The 18,679-nt window shown below is 45.8% G+C and overlaps 1 protein-coding gene across 2 annotated transcripts in view; it reads right to left on the bottom strand.

The window, feature by feature from the left end:
• Nucleotides 1-18,679, bottom strand: part of C4H3orf52 (chromosome 4 C3orf52 homolog) — a 36,319-nt gene that overhangs the window by 1,666 nt on the left and 15,974 nt on the right. The window contains exons 3-6 of one of the 2 annotated variants that reach the window (XR_009503100.1): nt 18,431-18,558; nt 12,137-12,207; nt 8,620-8,801; nt 3,016-3,343 (exon numbers count right to left, since the gene is read on the bottom strand). Coding sequence is in view for 1 of the 2 variants with exons in the window: in XM_059922162.1 (XP_059778145.1) it covers nt 3,339-3,343; nt 8,620-8,801; nt 12,137-12,207; nt 18,431-18,558 (386 nt within the window). In the remaining variant the exon portion in view is untranslated. Of the gene's footprint in view, nt 1-4; nt 3,344-8,619; nt 8,802-12,136; nt 12,208-18,430; nt 18,559-18,679 lie in introns of those variants that run through there. The other variant, XM_059922162.1, reaches the window with a different exon arrangement.

Below are 18,679 nucleotides of genomic sequence, written 5' to 3' on the forward strand. Positions count from 1 at the left end.
TCAGAGAAAAAGGAGATTGTTTACATTTATCTGACTCTGTTCTTTTCCAAGCCAACCTACTGAGTTCAGAAAGCTACTTGAAAGCCACTTGATCAGAGTGTGTCTCGGTTCTGTCAACAGTTAAATGGATCTGCGTAAGTCTCTCCCGCTTTCTTAACAGAGGGATCCTTCGCGAGGCACTGGGTGAAGCGCTGAGTGGTCATTATCACCCCAGAGACTCTTGTACAGTCTGATAATCACAGCTCTCAACCCATCCCTTCCCCCTCACCACCTGTGCTCCTCATGGATTCCCAGATGGTAGCCAAGCCTGAACTGAGCATGACCCTGGGGTGCCCACCAGTTGGAGGCCATTGATCATGTGTGGTTGCCCACTAGGCTGGACTTTGCACCCCAACGTTGTGGAATTCTGGGCTGGTCCTTCCACCTCTCCAGACCTTGGTTTCCTAACTATAAGATGAGAGGGCTGCCTTCTGTTGCTAAGAGGATAGTGAACTTTAATCATAAAGGAAAGATTGCTGCTAGCAATGCAGTAATAGTGTGAATTAGCTTATTTTAAAACAATGAAACAGTAATGGGAGCAGAGAAGGGAAGACATAGAGATTTCTCGCATTTTTCTCAGCACTAATCAGACTCTGAATAGGGCAGAATCCATGTCCAGAGTCCACATCTAAAGGGGAAAGGAGAAAACATGCAGCTCATCCTAAGACACAAACATGTGTAAAGGGAAGCAAATCTGTTTATTCAAATCCCACCACTGCTTCAAGGTTCAGCTCCAGACCTACTTCCTAGGCAAAGCCTTCTCCCATTAAACTATACTTTTCACCCTTTTCTCTGACCATCACACAACCCTGCAGTTTGTCTTTATTTATTTTTAACACCTATTTTTTCCTGCTGTTTCCTGTTTCATCTGTGCAGAGCCTGACTCCCTAATAAAACCAGTGGCTTTTTTCCTTATTATCATCCTCTTCTTCATTGGTATATTCTGTAGCCTTCTGCAACACAGATCATTAAAAAAATCTGCAGAACAAAGTTAAATTGAAAGGGAGAAAAGAATAGGACACATGGCTAGAATTTTTGTCAGTAATGGGCGGAGGGGCAGGTTCCACTGATCTGGCTGTATCCTTTCTGCCTGTACCTAAGTGACTCCCAGAAAAGACCAGTTTTTTTTCTCAAATCCTTCAGTGAGGGACTTCCCTGGTGGTCCAGTGGTTAAGACTCTGCTCTTCCACTGCTGAGGGCCTGGGTTAGATCCCTGGTCGAGGAACTAGGATCCCACAAGCCACGTGGCCAAAAAAACAAAACAAAACAAAACAGAACAAAACAAAACAAACAAAAAAAGCCTTTCAGTGATACCACAGATATTCGTTGAAACCTTCTTATGTACCTTCATTATGCTCTTCATGAAGATGTGTGATGGCCAATCAATTCATCTCCTATAGCACAACAGTATGTAAGTGCCATTTTCCCCCAAACACCTCAAAACGCTCTAGTCACAAAGTTCAGCTCTTTCCACACCATTTGGGCAGAAGAGTCAAACTCACAGAAAATCCTCTCTATGACTTTCAAGTAGTCAGAACCCAAGACAAGGTGCCTGCATCTTGGTGGTTTCCAAAAGAGAGGGGAAGATCAGAATCAAACCTGGTCCTGCCTCCAGACAGGAAACAGTCCTTCCTTCCAGCCCCAGGCTCTTCAGACACCTGGTCCTGCCTGCGGGGCCCCGGGGGGAAGTGGAGAGGAGAGACGGTTCCCCCCTGCTCCCCCGGCAACAGGAACAGGGAGAGGAAGACACAGGCCAGCCCAGTTCAATCTTACTCACTCAGAAGGGGAAGCTGCCCTTGGGGAAATGAAAAGGTCACTTCCAACACCATTTACTGCGAGAACATGCCAACCCAAATCCTGGCCCTGGAGAGTCAACCCCTATGAAGCAAAGGTCAACGTGGCAATGCGGAGGCAAAAATAAAGTTCTTCATTATTTTCTTAAAAGTACAAACACGAAGGTTTAGGTTTGACATATAAAATAAGAGGAAGAAGGGAAATTCACCTGTTTCACTAGTTGGAGGAACTATCCTCAAAATGAAACACAATGTTATCTTTTAGTTAAATAACAAAGCACATTCACATTATGCAGAGTCCTGGGTCATAAAGAGCCCCAGGCAAATCTAGCCGGAGACTCATACTCCAACACGTACTCCAACACATCCCGGAAAGCAGCTGCCCCCAGCCTGACGTCCACCCAGGGCCAATTTAACTGAGATACTGAGGCTGAGAACCTCTCATTACATGACCACAAAACTCTGCTGGAAATTTCCAGCAAAGCCATTTTCCTAACAAGACACTTTGTTCCCTCATGACAGGTAATTCTATATCCGTAGACGACCAATAGAGTCGCTCTTGTTCACTCCACCCTCACCCCCCCCAAAAGGATCTGACGTTAAACTTCCAGCAGTTTATTTCTGAGCGCGGTTCTTCCTGTTTCACAACTATCTTCAATAAGATACACAATCAGTGCCTGAAGACACTGAATCCTACAGGAAGGCTAGTGACTCTGGACAACAAAAACCAACATGTACTACCTAGAGCAGACGGTAAGCAGTCTTAATGATTCTCCGATGAAAGTTGATGAAAATATAGAGAAACCATCCAAAATGAGAGTCGTGTGTTCAAAACTAACATGGACCCGTGTTTCCGTAAGAGGTGTTCAGGAGTCGCAGGAACTATACACAGAAGGGAAATGAGAAACACACACCTCATTTCTGTAGCTCTACATAACATTGGATGGAGTGCCAAGGCTAGTTTGCTGAGATATGGGCTATGGAAGGAGACACAGACCATGCTGCCTACGTCTGGTGAAGTGCCTGCCTTTTCCTCACAGCCTTGCTTGGAGGTACATCAGACATCGGGGTGGGACGGAGGATTTCAGGGAGCGATTGGCTCAGCTCTCCCTCACCTCGCCTCTCCCCGTTCTCTCGCCACGGGCTCAGGCTGGCGGGATCCTGCCTCAAAGGCCACCCTTACCCTGAAGACAGCGTGTCCACGTGTGGGTGGAGGCAGAGAGCGCTTCAAGACCAGCAGCGACCTGGCCCTGCAGGTCCACCCGCCGCCTGGTCACCCCGCCCCATCTGGACCCAGCTGGGGCAGCCCTGGGTGCTGTTTTGCTGGACGTAGTGCCAGACTCTAACTGTGCAGAATCAGGAGAAAAAGGGCCGTCTCCAGCCCTGTAGTCACTGTGAGTCCTTCTACGTTAATTCACAGGATCGCTTCTGTAAAACGGAATGATTTCTCTTCATCCCAAAGTTCAGTGGAGTGCTGCTTTCAGACACAGATCGACCTCGACCACTTCATTCTGAAAAGAAAATACAAAGTCACCATTTTTAAAAAAGCATGGTTATTCTAAACATTTATGTTTTTATTTTATTTCATTGGGTTTGATTATAAACTCTAATGTAAAAGTGGAATATCTGTAAATTCCTAACAGAGGAGGTTTACTCTTCAGGCAACACACACACACGCATGCACGCACACACACGCATGCACACATGCGCACACGCAGAGGCACACATGAGCACACACGCAGGGGCACACATGCAGAGGCGCACACATGCACACACACACACGCACGCACGCACGCAGATGCACACAACTCCGAATTCCTTTCAAAAGGCAAATTACATTGTTTGCTTATTTGCTTCGGTATAATTCATGATAAATAACATTTTGACGAGGCCTTTTGGATGCAGAGGACATTTTAACAGTCTTTTTTTCATAATCTAACCATAAAAATACCTCTAAATTTTCATTTTTTAATACAGCATAATATTCAGCAAGACATTTTGATGAGGGAAATGGAGCACAGCTGGCCTGACTAAAGCAGAGGTACCCAGACAATGACTCGGGACAGGACATAGGGGACCCACGTGCACCACAGCAGGGTTCTGGCAGTTGGTGTTTGGGGCTGGATCATTCTTTGCCATCAGGAGCTGTCCTGTGCATTGTAAGAGGTTTAGAAAAATCTTTCTGGCCTCTTCCCACTAGATGCTAGTTTCCCACAAACACTCCCAATTGTGACAACTAAAATGTCTCTGGACTTTGCCAAATACCTTGGAGCGGGCAAAGTTGTCCTGGCTGAGAAGCAGTGCTCTTTGGCTATAAACTCTGTGTTTCCTGGGGAATCTATAAACAACCTAAATGTTTTCCCTCCACACCCCAGGCAGTCCTTTCGAGGGCAGAATGCATACACTGGCCTCTCTGCCAGCAGCCAGCCCATCCGTTTACCCCAAATCTGTGCAAACGAGATTCACTATTCTCATTGCCTAGAGCTTTTTCCTCTTCTCTCTCACATTAATCAGTTTTTGCTTTTGTTCCTTACTCAGTCTACTGGTTAACTCCCTCACATGTCAGACAACACAACAAAATAACTTACCCCACGTCCAAAATAACTCATGCAGCTGTTTTACATTGTAAAACAGATTTCCCTCCTTGTCCCTGGACCCATCCCTCCACTAGGTGAAGAAGCTCAGAGGTAGAAGAGGGGTGGGGGCAGTGATCCAATAAAAAAATTCCCTTAACCTTGAGGACATTATGCCAAGTGAAATAAGTCAGACAGAGAGAGACAGATACTGCAGGATCTCACTTATATGTGGTATCTTAAAAAACCAAACTCATAGGGGCTTCCCTGGTGGCGCAGCGGTTGAGAATCTGCCTGCCAATGCAGGGGACATGGGTTCGAACCCTGGTCTGGGAAGATCCCACATGCCGCGGAGCAACTGGGCCCGTGAGCCACAACCACTGAGCCTGCGCGTCTGGAGCTTGTGCTCCGCAACAAAGAGAGGCCGCGACAGTGAGAGGCCCGTGCACCGTGATGAAGAGTGGCCCCCGCTTGCCGCAACTAGAGAAAGCCCTTGCACAGAAACGAAGACCCAACACAGCCAAAAATATATATATAAATAAAAATAAAAATTAAGAGCTTTGAGATATAATTAAAAAAAAAAAAAAAAAACCAAACTCATAGAAAAAGAGATCAGATTGGTGGTTGCCAGAGGTGGGGTGTGGAGGAGGGGGAATTGGATGAAGGTGGTCAAAAGGCACAAACTTCTTATTATTACAAGATAAATCAGTCCTAGGGATGCAATGTACAGCATGGTGACTATCATTAACACTGCTGCAGGGTACCTTTGAAAGCTGCTAAGAGAGTAGATCCACAAAGTTCTCCTAACCAGGGAAAAGAAACTTTTGTAACTATACAAGGTGATGATGATGGCTGTTAACTACACTTACCACAGCAGTCATTTCCTAATACATGTGTCAAGTCATTATGCTGTACCCCTCAAACTAACACAGTGCTATTGGTTAATTATATCTCAATAAAGTAGGAAGAAAATATAAATTTAAAAATTCACTTATGACTCTTCATATTAAGGGAGGTTTTTATTTGTAGAAGGCATCAACATGATGCCTGCAGTTAGGCCAAAGGGTTGTCATATTTCCAAATTAGAGGATGAGAAATACACACAAAATCCCTTAGGAATCCAAATTACAAGCTAATTTAAGGTTCTGACTCTTCAGCACACACACAGGAACCCCAAAGGAACTACAGCCCGGCTCCAGGGAATCCTTGGAATTCCTGAAATTGTAAAATTCAGGGGGAAGAGTGTGTGCATTTTTTCCCCCGGAGAAGTTACAAGGCTGTCTCCCAATTCTCTAAGGGGCATATGAGCCAAAGAACTTTAAGAACCTTTGCTCTCTGTAGAACAGAATTGTGGTTGCCAAGGGGGGTGGGGGTGGTGGAGAGACGGACAGGAAGGTCGGGATTAGCAGATGCAACTATTATGTATGAGATGGATAAACAAGGCCCTGCTGTACAGCACAAGGGACTATAGTCAGTATCTTGTGATAATGGAAAAGAATATGAGAAAGAATGGATATATATGTATAACTGAATCACTTTGCTGTTCAGCAGAAATTAACACAACATTGTAAATCGACTATACTTCAATAAAATAAATTTTTTTTAAAAAGAGGAAAACGTTAAAAAAAAAAAAAACAGGGCTTCCCTGATGGCCCAGTGGTTGAGAGTCTGCCTGCCAATGCAGGGGACACGGCTTCGAGCCCTGGTCTGGGAAGATCCCACATGCCGCGGAGCAACTAGGCCCGTGAGCCACAACTACTGAGCCTGCACGTCTGGAGCCTGTGCTCCGCAACAAGAGAGGCCGCGACAGTGAGAGGCCCGCGCACCGCGATGAAGAGCGGCCCCCGCTTGCCACAACTAGAGAAAGCCCTCGCACAGAAACGAAGCCCCAACACAGCCAAAAATTAATTAATTAATTATTTTTAAAAAAAGAATCAGATTTATATTTAAAAACAAAAACAAAAACAAACTTTGCTCTTTGAAGAATCAGAATATCATCTTTGTGGGACAGCGCCTGCCTAGCTCCGCACAGGAGCGGGGGGATACCTCGCCAAGCCCACCGCGCCGACGAACACAGGTTGCTGGTGTCAGTACCCCCGGGCCTCACTGGTCCCTCCCAGAGGCCTCACAGCCCTCTCTTCCCTCCCTCTGGACTTCGCTCTGAGCTGCCCCTCCCTCTGCCCCCCTACCTTCTCTGCATCGCTCTTCTTCCTTCCTCACCTCCCAAATGGTCACTTTCTACCCTTCTACTTGAGAAGGGACTGATACTCATGCTCCTGAAAATATCAAACACCGCCCATGCTCTGCAAGGTGGGCTGGGGGGGGGGGGTCACAGAAACCCCCATCCCCAGGAAAAATGCCTGAGAGAAAGAGTACCGTCTCCTGAGGGGCAGAAACAGCGTCACTCGGGCCTGCATCCCCGAGGCAGAGTCTGAGGTTCAGTTCCAGGTCTTGTGTCAGGCCTCATGAGCCACCTGCCCTCAGAACGCGGACCTGCCAGCCTCATATTCATCCTCAACCTTGTCTCACCCTCCTCCCACCCCCTGGCCTTCATTTGGAAAGTGCTGGTGACCACAGCTTTAGAGGAGGCTCAGAAAGTCAAGGTCAGTCACCACGCAGCAGGCAGGGTGGGCCTCCTCTCTCTCTGCCGTACACAGGAGTGGGCTGAAAGGTCCTTCCTTCCTTCCTTCTCTCCCTCTCCCTCACCCCCTTCTTTCTTTCTAAAATTCCTGTACAGGGGGCAGAACCTCTTCACTCCACACAGTATGTTATCTGCCTGGCCCAGAGACACACTTCATTTATTTAGAGGCTCAGGGAAGAAACTATTCATTGATGTGACTTTCCCAGTGAGCTAAAAGTTGGCCCTCTGAACGTCATTCTTTTTATTCATTTGGGAAAAAGAAAGCTTTAAGAACTGCTTTATAAAACTCTCTGCCTTCCCAGGCCAAGATCAGCCCACTTCCACTTTCTGTTCCCAAGAATCAAGTGTCATCACAATAAATGCCTCTTCTCACACCGTGTGGTAACATGTGTGCTTTATAATCTGTTGCACTCTCCTGACCCTCAGCTGCTGGCCCCGTGCCTGCCACTCACCACACCTCCTTCTCATTCACCTTTTTCATTCATTCAACTAGTATTTACCGCTGCTGATGCGCAGAGTGTTTCTGATGGGTTGTGGGTGAAAAACCATCCAAGACTGTTGGCATTAAACAAGAGCTAAAACCTCTCCAAGTGAGGAATCAGAAGTGGGAAATGAGAAGAAGAATGGGAAGTAAGGCCAAAGCTCAGTGCAGACAGATGTGAGGGAAGGAGGTCTCGAAGGCTGGCGGTCATCTCACCTTTCCACCTTCCTTTCTGGCAGGTTTTGTACAACGTTCTCAGATTCTGACAAGTCGGGTATCTTCTATGCTTGTTAAAAAAACATTTCCATTTCCCCATCCTTTTCTTAGTTTTAAAAGTGGATGAGTAAATGTATTACAATCTTCTACGGAAAGAGACGAACTTGCCTTTTTATGTCCCTCTATTAATATCTTAATGCAGCGGTCCCCAACTTTTTGGCACCAGGGACCGGTTTCATGGAAGACGACTTTTCCACAGACTGGGGCTGGAGGTGGGAGTCGGGGGGGGGGGGGTGTTTCAGGCGGTAATGCGAGCAATGGGGAGCAATGGGGGAGCGATGGGGGAGCGCTGGGGGGCGGCAGATGAAGCTTCACTCGCTCGCCTGCCGCTCACCTCCTACTATGCGGCCTGCCTCCTAACAGGCCACGGACCGGTACCGGTCGGCAGCCCGGGGGGTTGGGGATCCCTGTCTTAACGGACTCAGTGGCCTTCAATAGAAAAAGAGACAGATTCCCCATACTGAGGTCATCTTTCAACAACTTAACTATATCGTTTACTTCAAACTCTTCAGCACTTGCTTCTCTTGTGAGACTACAGTGTTTCCATGAAGGTTTCTAATGATATTGTGATGTGGGATATGGGGCTTAGAATGTGGGTGAACCACAGCAAGGAAACACATAGCAACCGTCATGTTTATAGTTTAGCTGTTTCCGTAACATTTTTTCCAGTTGCTCTGTCTGCTCACGGACGGCAGGGACTGGGTGACCTCCGCGGAGTGTGGAACATCACCTGCTTAGAAAACAAATCGAGCCATCTGCCCTGTCTGGTTCACTCGTTTATCATCACAGCTCTGCCTTCTGATGTGCTCGACTTACCAGAGAACCGGAGGGACGCTGGATCAAGCCCCAGAGTCTCACAACCGGACACGTTCTGATCATGGAAATCCTGCTGCAAAACGCCCAGCACCAACTCCTCACTCATCACGTACTTCATAAAGTTGTGGTCTTCCGACGGAAACCCAAAGTGCAGGTGGTAGGTTATGGTGGCGTTTTCACCACTGAAAGGCAAACCAAACAGAGACAGTTAAAAATATCAACAGAATCACACTGCAACTCAGGAAACTGATTTTAGGGAAAACATCTTTTTAGTTCTGCATTCCCTCCCAGGACAAAAGAGCAAAGAGTGTACTGCCCTAGAAGCCCCTCATCAACGCATCCATCACACAAAGTTGAGGTGATCCTAACCTCCTCCTTCCACCTAGAACCGATCCCCTAGGAGTCTGCCAGGAGAGGCCATGCAGGGGAGATACTGACTCAGCTATTGTCAACGAGGCTCCAAGAGCTGCCCAACACCAGCCTTTACCCCTGAGGCAGACCAGGGAACCCCTTTTTTCCTGTTCTCACACCACAGCCTCTCCCTGCCCCAACAAGTGAGTGTCAGAGCTACTCAGTTTAACCAGTTCATTACTTAACCTATAAAATGTTCAAGGTAGGGCCCAAAGCTCCCTGCCATCGGCTGGATGCAGACTCCTAAACTCTCACAGATGGGCCTGGGTATCAGCAGCAAATCATACCTCCCTGGTTTGTCCCCAAAGTGAGAAACTTTTTCTGTCCCATTTCCACTTCCTAAGGTTTTGCAAACTCTCAGTAAGGGGACCTAAGGAAAGGGAGTTTTCATCTTCTTAGAACATACTTTCCCATTTCTAAAATAAAAATAATCATGAGGCTATCCTCAGCTAATCAACAGTCTATACAGCTTGTTAAATGCTACCTTAACATTTAGATTTCTCAACAGATATCCTTTGGTTCAAGAAGGCCTAGATTTTTTAAAAAGGTCCAGATTAAGAGCCAGCAATAAAATATTTAAGAGTGGCCACATCTGAGACCCTCACCCAAGGGCAAGTTTGTTTTTGTTTTTTGTTTTAACATCTTTTTGTTTGTTTGTTTGTTTCTATTATTTAAAAAAAAATTTTTTATTAACATCTTTATTGGAGTATAATTGCTTTACAATGGTGTGTTAGTTTCTGCTTTATAACAAAGTGAATCAGTTATACATATACATATATCCCCATATCTCTTCCCTCTTGAGTCTCCCTCCCTCCCACCCTCCCTATCCCACCCCTCTAGGTGGTCAGAAAGCACCGAGCTGATCTCCCTGTGCTATGCGGCTGCTTCCCACTAGCTATCTATTTTACATAAGGGCAAGTTTTGCAGACAAGCCAGTCCCAAGAGTGAATCAGGACACCGTCCCTGCCAACGACTGGCAAAGAGCTCTCTCTTGTGGCCAGAAGTCACATAGGCCAATACTCTTAGACTGATGCGCTGACAGTTGAGGTTATAAACTCCACTACAGCCAAGAGATGTGCCAAACCCTGAGTTTCATACAAATAACGTATACCCGGGACTCTAGAGAAATTCACAGTTTCAAGGATGCCTCTACAGACAGGTGAAAATGTGCTTTCAAACTCTAAGCCAGCTACTCTGGTTTGCAGGTACCACTGCTTGTTCCCAGTGCTTCACCCTCTAATTATAGCTAATGATGGTCAACATCTTGACACGCAGCCACCCTGCACACCCACAGGCAAGGACTGGGGCTTGCTAGCAGAAAGGAGCAGAGGCTGACTTGCAGAAGACCAGGCCAGAAGCGGAATAAGAGGGTCGTGCTGCCTAACCTGGCCTGGCCAGCCCCTCCTAGTCCGTCCAAGTCAGGTCACAGGAGGAACTGACATAAGGCTAAATTTTGAGGGGAGAGGAGGGATTTTTCAGGGAAGCAGAGAACCTTGTGGGCTTTGCCTCAGCTGCCCACCACTACAGTGGGCCCAGAAGCTGATGAACCAAAGGACATTTTCCCAGGTTCCTGCTGGTGGGTCCAGGACTGAGATGGGATCCACCATGGATACAAGCCCGTCTGCCAGGGATTCAGCTGCTTCCTTCCTGCCCACATGCGGCAGCAGGCTTTGGAGGCAATCCGTTTGTTTCTCAGTTCCACACTGTTGAAACTCTGTCTGGACTTTAAAAAATGAACCAAAAATGTTTCCCAGCAGAATTTCTTTATCCAAAAATCCTAAAACCCTTGGGTTTTTCTTTCAAATAACTTTTATAAATAGATTCTCTCACGTTACTCTTCAGATTTTGTTTTACTCAGTTTTCTGATGGGTTTTTCTCAGTGTTTATACCCCAACCCGTTATGCAATCCCATCTCCTCTAGACCCCGTAATATGGGCTGGATTCTTGGTAAGACTCTTTACGCTCTGAATATCCTTCCTCTCTCACCTCTGTCTTTGAATTGTAAGTTAGGGCAAGCGCACAGAGGAAAGTTGGGTCTGATTATGCATTTCTCCCTTTTCTATTGGCGTTTTAATACCAGTAATTTATGAATAAAATAGGCTAGGTCAAAAGTGTCACCATAAGGTAGCATGCACACTGGGGGTCCATAAAGAAGGAGGAATAGTGTTGTTGACAAGGCAACCTGCCACTGTGTTTTCAGACTCCAGATCCCTTTGGTCTTACCCCACTGTGCACCACTGCTTCATGTGCTTCCCCTCCCAGGTTTGGGAAACTTATGGTTTGAGAGGAGGAACCTCAATGTAAAATTGCCTTTGATGGTCACATTCCAGGGATATCTCAGGCACAGCAGGTAATAAAGCTTTGCCTTGTAAATCTTGTCCTAACAATATAAAAGGATAATCAAATGATCCTTCTACATACATACACACTTTTACCTAAGTGTCTATAGACATATACAAAAACATTAGAGATTAGGAGGAAACTAAAAAGGAAACAATATGTATGTGTGCGTATATGTTACACATGTATAATACACAAAGTATATATGGTAAATACATGCACAGAAGAAATCACACAGACCAGTGATTGTTGTTCATTTTGTAGAAGGGATTGGAATTCACTGCGGAATTGACTGGCACATGAAGTGTCCAGGGGTAGTGGGGCAGGGGAAGGCAGGATGTGTACTTTTCCGGTAGCATGTATCTTTATTTTTTAATATTATACAAGGAGCATGAACTTGTATATGACTTGTGTTCCTCAAAAGCAAAAGCCAGTACATAATCACATCATTATCTGAGATCTATTTCTATTTCTACTCTTAGCTTATTCGAGCATCTGCTGGGAAACAGAAATGGTTTGTCTGGGCTTTTCCTCTATTCCCTGTTACTGTGTTGAGTCATATAATTTATCTGGGTTTCATTTTTTTCCTTCGTAAAATAAGGGCATTGAGCTAGTTGGCCTCCAAAGACCCTCCCGGTACTGACACTATGGTTCTGTCTTCCGTTGGTCCCCTCCGTGCTTTGGGATTAGGGCAGTCCTTTTTGGTAACTAGCGATGAGTGTCGATTTCCAGAGAGACATCAGCACGTAATGCTCCACATTCTTACCTGAAGTCTACGATTTCAACTGAAGTAAAGTAACGGCTCAGAGCTGGTGATGAACTGTACACATCTGTGAGCTAAAACAAACAAGGCCAAATTAACAACCGCACACATTACTGCCAGATCGTACTGCATATCACCTGATGAAGCAAAACTACTCCTAAGCAAAGGAGATCCAACTCTAGGGAGGAATTAACTTACCCAGAGGCTCTGGATGAAGAAACAGGAAGGGGTGGGCCCCTCACCAACCAAAATTCAAGTTACCATTCATTTCAAGGGATCTCACTTGTAAGGACCAAGTGACCAGGCTGGGATTTTCAACATCTCATATGTTGCGCTGAGACCTGTGGCCTTACTGGTTGGCAGCCTGGGCCCACACAGACCCGAAGCGCCACGGGCAGGAGGGAACCCCCGCGGGGCTAGGAAGACAGCAAACCAGGCCGCTCAGGGCCCCATACATCACCGAACAAGGGCCTCTTCTCTCCTTTCTCCAGGGCTTCACTCCAAGGAGAAAGAGCCACGCTGTTTCTGGATAATGGGACCAAGTGGGGGAACAATGGCAAAGGTACGGAGCTCTTATTTTATCCATGAAGTGTTGCAACCATAAAAAATAATGACATCTGTGTTCCCAACTACCCAGGTTTTATGCCTTCACATTTTACCATATTTAGTTGAGCCCTTTACGTGAAGAAACCCAACACAGCTAAAGCTACTCCTACACACTATTCTGTTTTTCCTCCTCCCTCCCCACTACTAACCAGTGTCCTGAAGCCGGCATGTATCCTTTCCATGCATGTTTTTATAAATCTAACACTCCCCTGTGTAATCACAACTATACATAAATTTAATGCACATTTTTATTCAAATAAAACATACCATATTCTACATAATCTTCTCTGACTTGCTTTTTTTCACGCAAAATCACATTTGAGGTTTACCCATAATGGTACATCTAGATGGAGGTCATTCAATCCGACTCCTAACTCTGCAGAGATTCCATGAAATGACTTCTCCACCTCATCCCTTCCCCTCCTGGTGGCCATGGGCTTTGTTTCCGATTTTCTCCTGCTACAAACTATGCTGAGGTGATCATGCTTGAACCTCTCTGAGCCTCTCTTCTTATACAGGTAAGAGTTTCCCTGGGCCGTATACCAAGAGATGGACTTGGGTCCAAGAGTTAGCACATCTCCACCTTAACTAAGTCTTTCTGAATTGCTCTCCATTTCACTCCCCTCCCAGCAATGTATAAATGCTCTATTTCCCACAGCCTTGCCAGCATTTAATGTTACCAGATTTTTCTATTTTTGCCCATCTGACGAGTACAACATTCTGTTTTACATCGCTTTCATTGGCAATGTCTCGCTTTCTAGTGAGGTTGAGTATCTTTTTGTGTGTTTATTAACTCTGTGGGATTTCTCACCTTTGAATTGCCTATTAGGGTCCTGTCTTTCTCTTGGGTTGTCTTTTTCTTATCCAAACTGATTGGTGTTACATTCTGGACACTAGCTGTTGGGTTTGTGTCATAAATATCTTCTCCCAGTCTTTGATTAGTCTTTTCATCATGTTTCAGAGATGTGAATTCTCACCTATAGTACCCGAGAACTTGTGGCTGAATGTATTTACATTGCATCTCTTTAAAATTTACTTTGAAAGTTAAATGCCTTGTTCTTAGCAGGCAGGAGGACAGTGCTGGGATCTGGGTACACCCCCCAGCATGCACCCAGCTCTGAGGCTGGAAGCAAGCCCACGGCCAGGCCTCTGAGAGCCCGGCCAGGCCCACTCCTGCCGGCCTGAAGCCTCAACCCTGACGTTGTTCTAGAAATTCCACACCCATGGTTTCCCCCATGCTGGGCCTGACACGCCCCGTGGCACCCATCACGGCTCGGTGCCTCACTGTTTTATCCAGCAGCAAACAGCAGAACTACCCCCGAGGAAAACTTGCCCACCTATCTCCCACCCATTCCAAGCAGAATCTCATGGAGGCTGCATCCATATTTCGCTCCCACTTAACTCACTGGTGACAATTCATTCTCTCCAAGGTAGAGCAGAGGGGATTAGAGCACCTCCTCTAATCCTGTCACTATTGCTATGATCTGCATAAGAATCTGACACAAGAGGCATTGCTATCTCTGCTATCTCTCCCTTTCTCACTGATCAAAAAAGAAAAAAATTCCAGGCATTTGGGGAGGTTACAAAACATGGCCCAGGCCACTCTGCTAGTAAAGGGATTCAATACTAGATGTTACAGACACTAAGGCCAGCTTCCTCATGTTTTATCACACCACCGAGTGGAGATGAAGCAAGGAGGAAAGTGTCTCCTTCTGAATATCAAGGAGGAAAGTAGCATAAAGTGTTAAGAACTTTGGGGGAAAACGACTGGGTCATCTTATAGTTTTTGAGCCCCAAGAGAAAAGAATATTGCCAACAGGCCGACAGTCATTTAGAAAACCTGGGAGGTTGGAAAGTGGCTCTTCCAGGGCTGCTCAGAAGGACAGGGAAGAAGATGAGGATGCTATAGACGGGATTATTTTTCAAGAGCTGAAAACAATAACAATAATGCCACTCTCTTCCTTTTAGATTGAGCTTCTTATGTCAGGAATTATGTTTGTCCTTCCTTCTTTTTTCCCTCCCTCTCATCCTTCCTTTATTAATCCTTAGGGCCCTAATCACTGTGTTTTGCACATAGTAGGTACTCAGAAAAAATTTTAAGTTAAAATTTTATGTTAAGAGATGGAGTGGTATACTACTAGATCACTTTCAGTGTCCACTCTAACATTCTTTTTGGTGGCATGGTCCCCTGCTATAATTAGGACATATTGACATATTTAGGAGCTGTTAACCACACTACCCACTTTGGGACCAAAAAAGTGAAAAGAGGGGCTCCTCACCCCTTGCTCTGGTGTCTCTCACACTATGCCTATGAGGCTGGGTACAAACTGAGCTCAGAGCCCAGTGAGCTGATGATCACCAGAGTCAGGCACAGTGGCTCATCAAAAACCAGCTTCCAATTATTTACAATAGCCAAGATATGGAAGCAACCTAAGAGTCCATTAACAGATGAATGGATCAAGAAGATGTGGTATATACAGACAATGGAATATTACTCAGCCATAAAAAAGAATGAAATTTTGCCATCTGCAGCAACACGGATGGACTTTGAGGGCATTATGCTAAGTGAAATAAGTCAGACAGAGAAAGACAAATACTGTAAGATAACAATTATATGTGGAATGTAAAAAATAAAACAAACTAGTGAATATAACAAAAAAGAAACAGACTCACAGATACAGAGAACAAACTAGTGGTTACCAGTGAGGAGAAGGAAGCGGGGAGAGGCAAGATGGGGGTAGGGGATTAAGAGGTACAAACTACTATGTATAAAATAAATAAACTAAAAGGATATATTGTACAGCACAGGGAATATAGCCAATATTTTATAATAACTATAATTGGAGTGTGACCTTAACAATTGTGAATCACTATGTTGTACACCTGAAACTTACAATACTGTATATCAACTATACCTCAACTTTTTAAAAAAAGATGTTAAAAAAACAAAAACAAAAACAAAAGAAAACAGATTCCAGAGGAAGAGGGATGCCTTCCCTGCATCATCAGAGGGGCCAACGCTAATTCTGCAACAAGCACGTGGGCTGAGCTATGACACCACAGAGCTAACGGGCTGGCTTAAGCAGAGTATCGGCCCCAATCCTAAGAGAAGGAAACTGGCAGTGAGATATGAGAGGGGCCAGGAAAACTGTGCTTAGAAAAGCAAGATGGTAAAGCAAAAGAGAGGGCACAGTGTTTCAATATCCACTCCCATTTACCTTCCATGTCCAGAAACTTCTGGAAACTGGCCTAAGTGGGAGAAAGGGGTTCTTGACCTGATAATTAGATAGTAATATCTCTAAGTTCCTCATTTTTGTTCCTGAACGTATTTGATTGGGAAGCCAGTGGCAGGAGTCATTTCAGCTCACTGCACCTTAACGTTTATTATCTGCAAATCAGAGAATTCTTTTTAAAAATGTCTTACAAAGTTCTTTATACGCACCTCATATGCACCTGTGGGTATACAGGGAAAGTGCGGTCATTTCCGTTTATCAGAGCAGGAACAAGCTCAAAGAGGCCTGTGAACTTGCCCCAGAGATCTGCCAGCCCCTGTTCCTCAGCCACTACAGGGTGATGAGTTAAAAACACCTGTAGAATCTGCTCACGCCTGCTTCTGTGCAAAAGAGATACGGCTTTAAAGTGAGTGATTAATATCCAGTTCCCTTCGACATAGAGTGTCCAGTCTGTAACAGGTGACACATGTGGATGCTGACTCACTTGGTTTCTGCTCGGCCAGTGCAAAACCCCTCAATCAAAACAGCACCCAAGGGACTTCCCTAGTGGTCCAGTGGTTAAGACTCCGAGCTTCCACTGCAGGGGGTGCGGGTTCGATCCCCGGTAGGGGAACTAGGATCCCGCATGCCACGCGGCGTGGCCAAACAATTTAAAAAAAAAAAAAAAAAGGCAACCAAGAGGAAAGTAGCAACAGGCTATTCATTCACTCAGCAACTTGCTCTGGAAGCAGGTGGCAGGAAAGGAGGAAAAGGGAACTGCAGATAAGACATAAACAAGGAAAAGAAGGAGGAAGAGAAACCTGGAATAATCCTCGCAAGGTACAAACTCCTGTGATCAAAGGGGCAATCAAACGGTATGCCCAGAAACTGACTCTGGGGTGACCTAGATGGAATCAGATGGAAGCCAAATAAAGAGGGCTCATTCCATTCGAACTATCAACTGCAGGGAAGAGGGTAACGGACGGCAGGCTAGTCTTGCTTAGGTTTTCTTTTTTTTTTTTTTTTTTTTTTTTAAAAGCACTTTTCTTTTTTTTTTTTTTTTATAGCTACTTTATTTATTTATTTTATTTTATTTTTGGCTGTGTTGGGTCTTCGGTTCATGCGAGGGCTTTCTCCAGTTGAGGCAAGTGGGGGCCACTCTTCATCGCGGTGCAGGGACCGCTCTTCATCGCGGCGCGCGGGCCTCTCACTATCGCGGCCCCTCCCGTCGCGGGGCACAGGCTCCAGACGCGCAGGCTCAGTAGTTGTGGCTCACGGGCCCAGCCGCTCCGCGGCATGTGGGATCTTCCCAGACCAGGGCTCGAACCCGTGTCCCCTGCATTAGCAGGCAGACTCTCAACCACTGCGCCACCAGGGAAGCCCTTGCTTAGGTTTTCTTATCAAAAACTTTTCTGGGTCTGGCTGTGAACCACCCTGTCTTTGACAAGGCGACCAGGACTGCCCATCAACCCTCAGGGTCTGGCTACAGAGACCCCCTATTGCACAGAGGCTCATTCTCGTGCATTTCCTGCTCCGTGAATGATGTCACCGTCCACCCACGTGGCCACCCAACCAGGAGCCTGGAGCCACACTCTCCCTCAGACCCACATCCAACCAGCCATGAAGTCCTACTGAGGGAGAAGACCTCTGAAATCTCACTTGAACCTTAATTACTCCCCCTGACATTGTCCTAGTTCAAGTCTCTCTCATTTGTCACCCAAATTATTGCAACACCTTCTAACTAAGCGCTCTACTTCCAGTGTTTTTCCACCATCACACAGAACAACTAAAATCAGAAGCTGACCATGTCAGCCTGCAGATTAAAATCTTTCAGGGCCTCGCCAAAGAACACAGAAACCTTCATGATCTGACCCGTCCCCTGCTGTTCAGCCTCACCTCTGCCAAGTCCGCGACACAGTATGCAGGGGCCATAGCGCACTGCTGGGCACATCCTCTAGTGTTCCCTGCTCTCTAATCTGGAACACCCCTACTTCATATTTCAAGATTCTTCCTGAGTGTCACCTCCTCCAGGAGGCCCTGCATGCCTCCATCCCCACCTCCGTGGTTATACAAAACACACTGTACGTATCTCAGTGATGGAACATACCACACTGTTTATAACTATTTAATTGCTTCCTCTACTTGGACTGTGAGATCCCACTGAGGGCACAGACCCTTGTGGCCCTGGCACCGGGCATGCTGTCGAACACATCGCAGACCCTCAATGAAACTTCAGGTTGAATCAAGTATAAAGACCAGAATGAGAAACAGAACACTATCCTCCAGGATGCACTTAGCTGGAGCCCAGGGCGCCTCCCTCTGGCTTTGCACTACAGAAAATCCATTTCTAAGCACCGGGGTCTGCCACTGTCCAGAATCCAAGCTTGAAGCTACTTACCGGCTAGCTCTAAGCCAAGTGTTCCAGGAGAATTCATACTCTAACGCTAAGAACCCAGTAACAATGCATAAGGTATCTTACCCTTTTCGTGAGCAGGTCAGGCAATTTCTCTTCAGTTACACAATCCTCTGGAATCTTTAGCATGACCAAGAATGCTTTATTAGACGACAATTCAAGTATTTCATTTTCATCCTCATCGACATAGGTTACTAAAGAGAATGGGGGGGTATAAAAAGTAAAAGTAAACACACGCATAAAATAATAAACTTATTTACTCCATTGGCTGCTATACTTAAAAAACAAACAACGAATATTCATCAAGGATAAAGC

Source organism: Balaenoptera ricei, chromosome 4 (assembly GCF_028023285.1).
Source record: "Balaenoptera ricei isolate mBalRic1 chromosome 4, mBalRic1.hap2, whole genome shotgun sequence".
Taxonomy (NCBI): domain Eukaryota; kingdom Metazoa; phylum Chordata; class Mammalia; order Artiodactyla; family Balaenopteridae; genus Balaenoptera; species Balaenoptera ricei.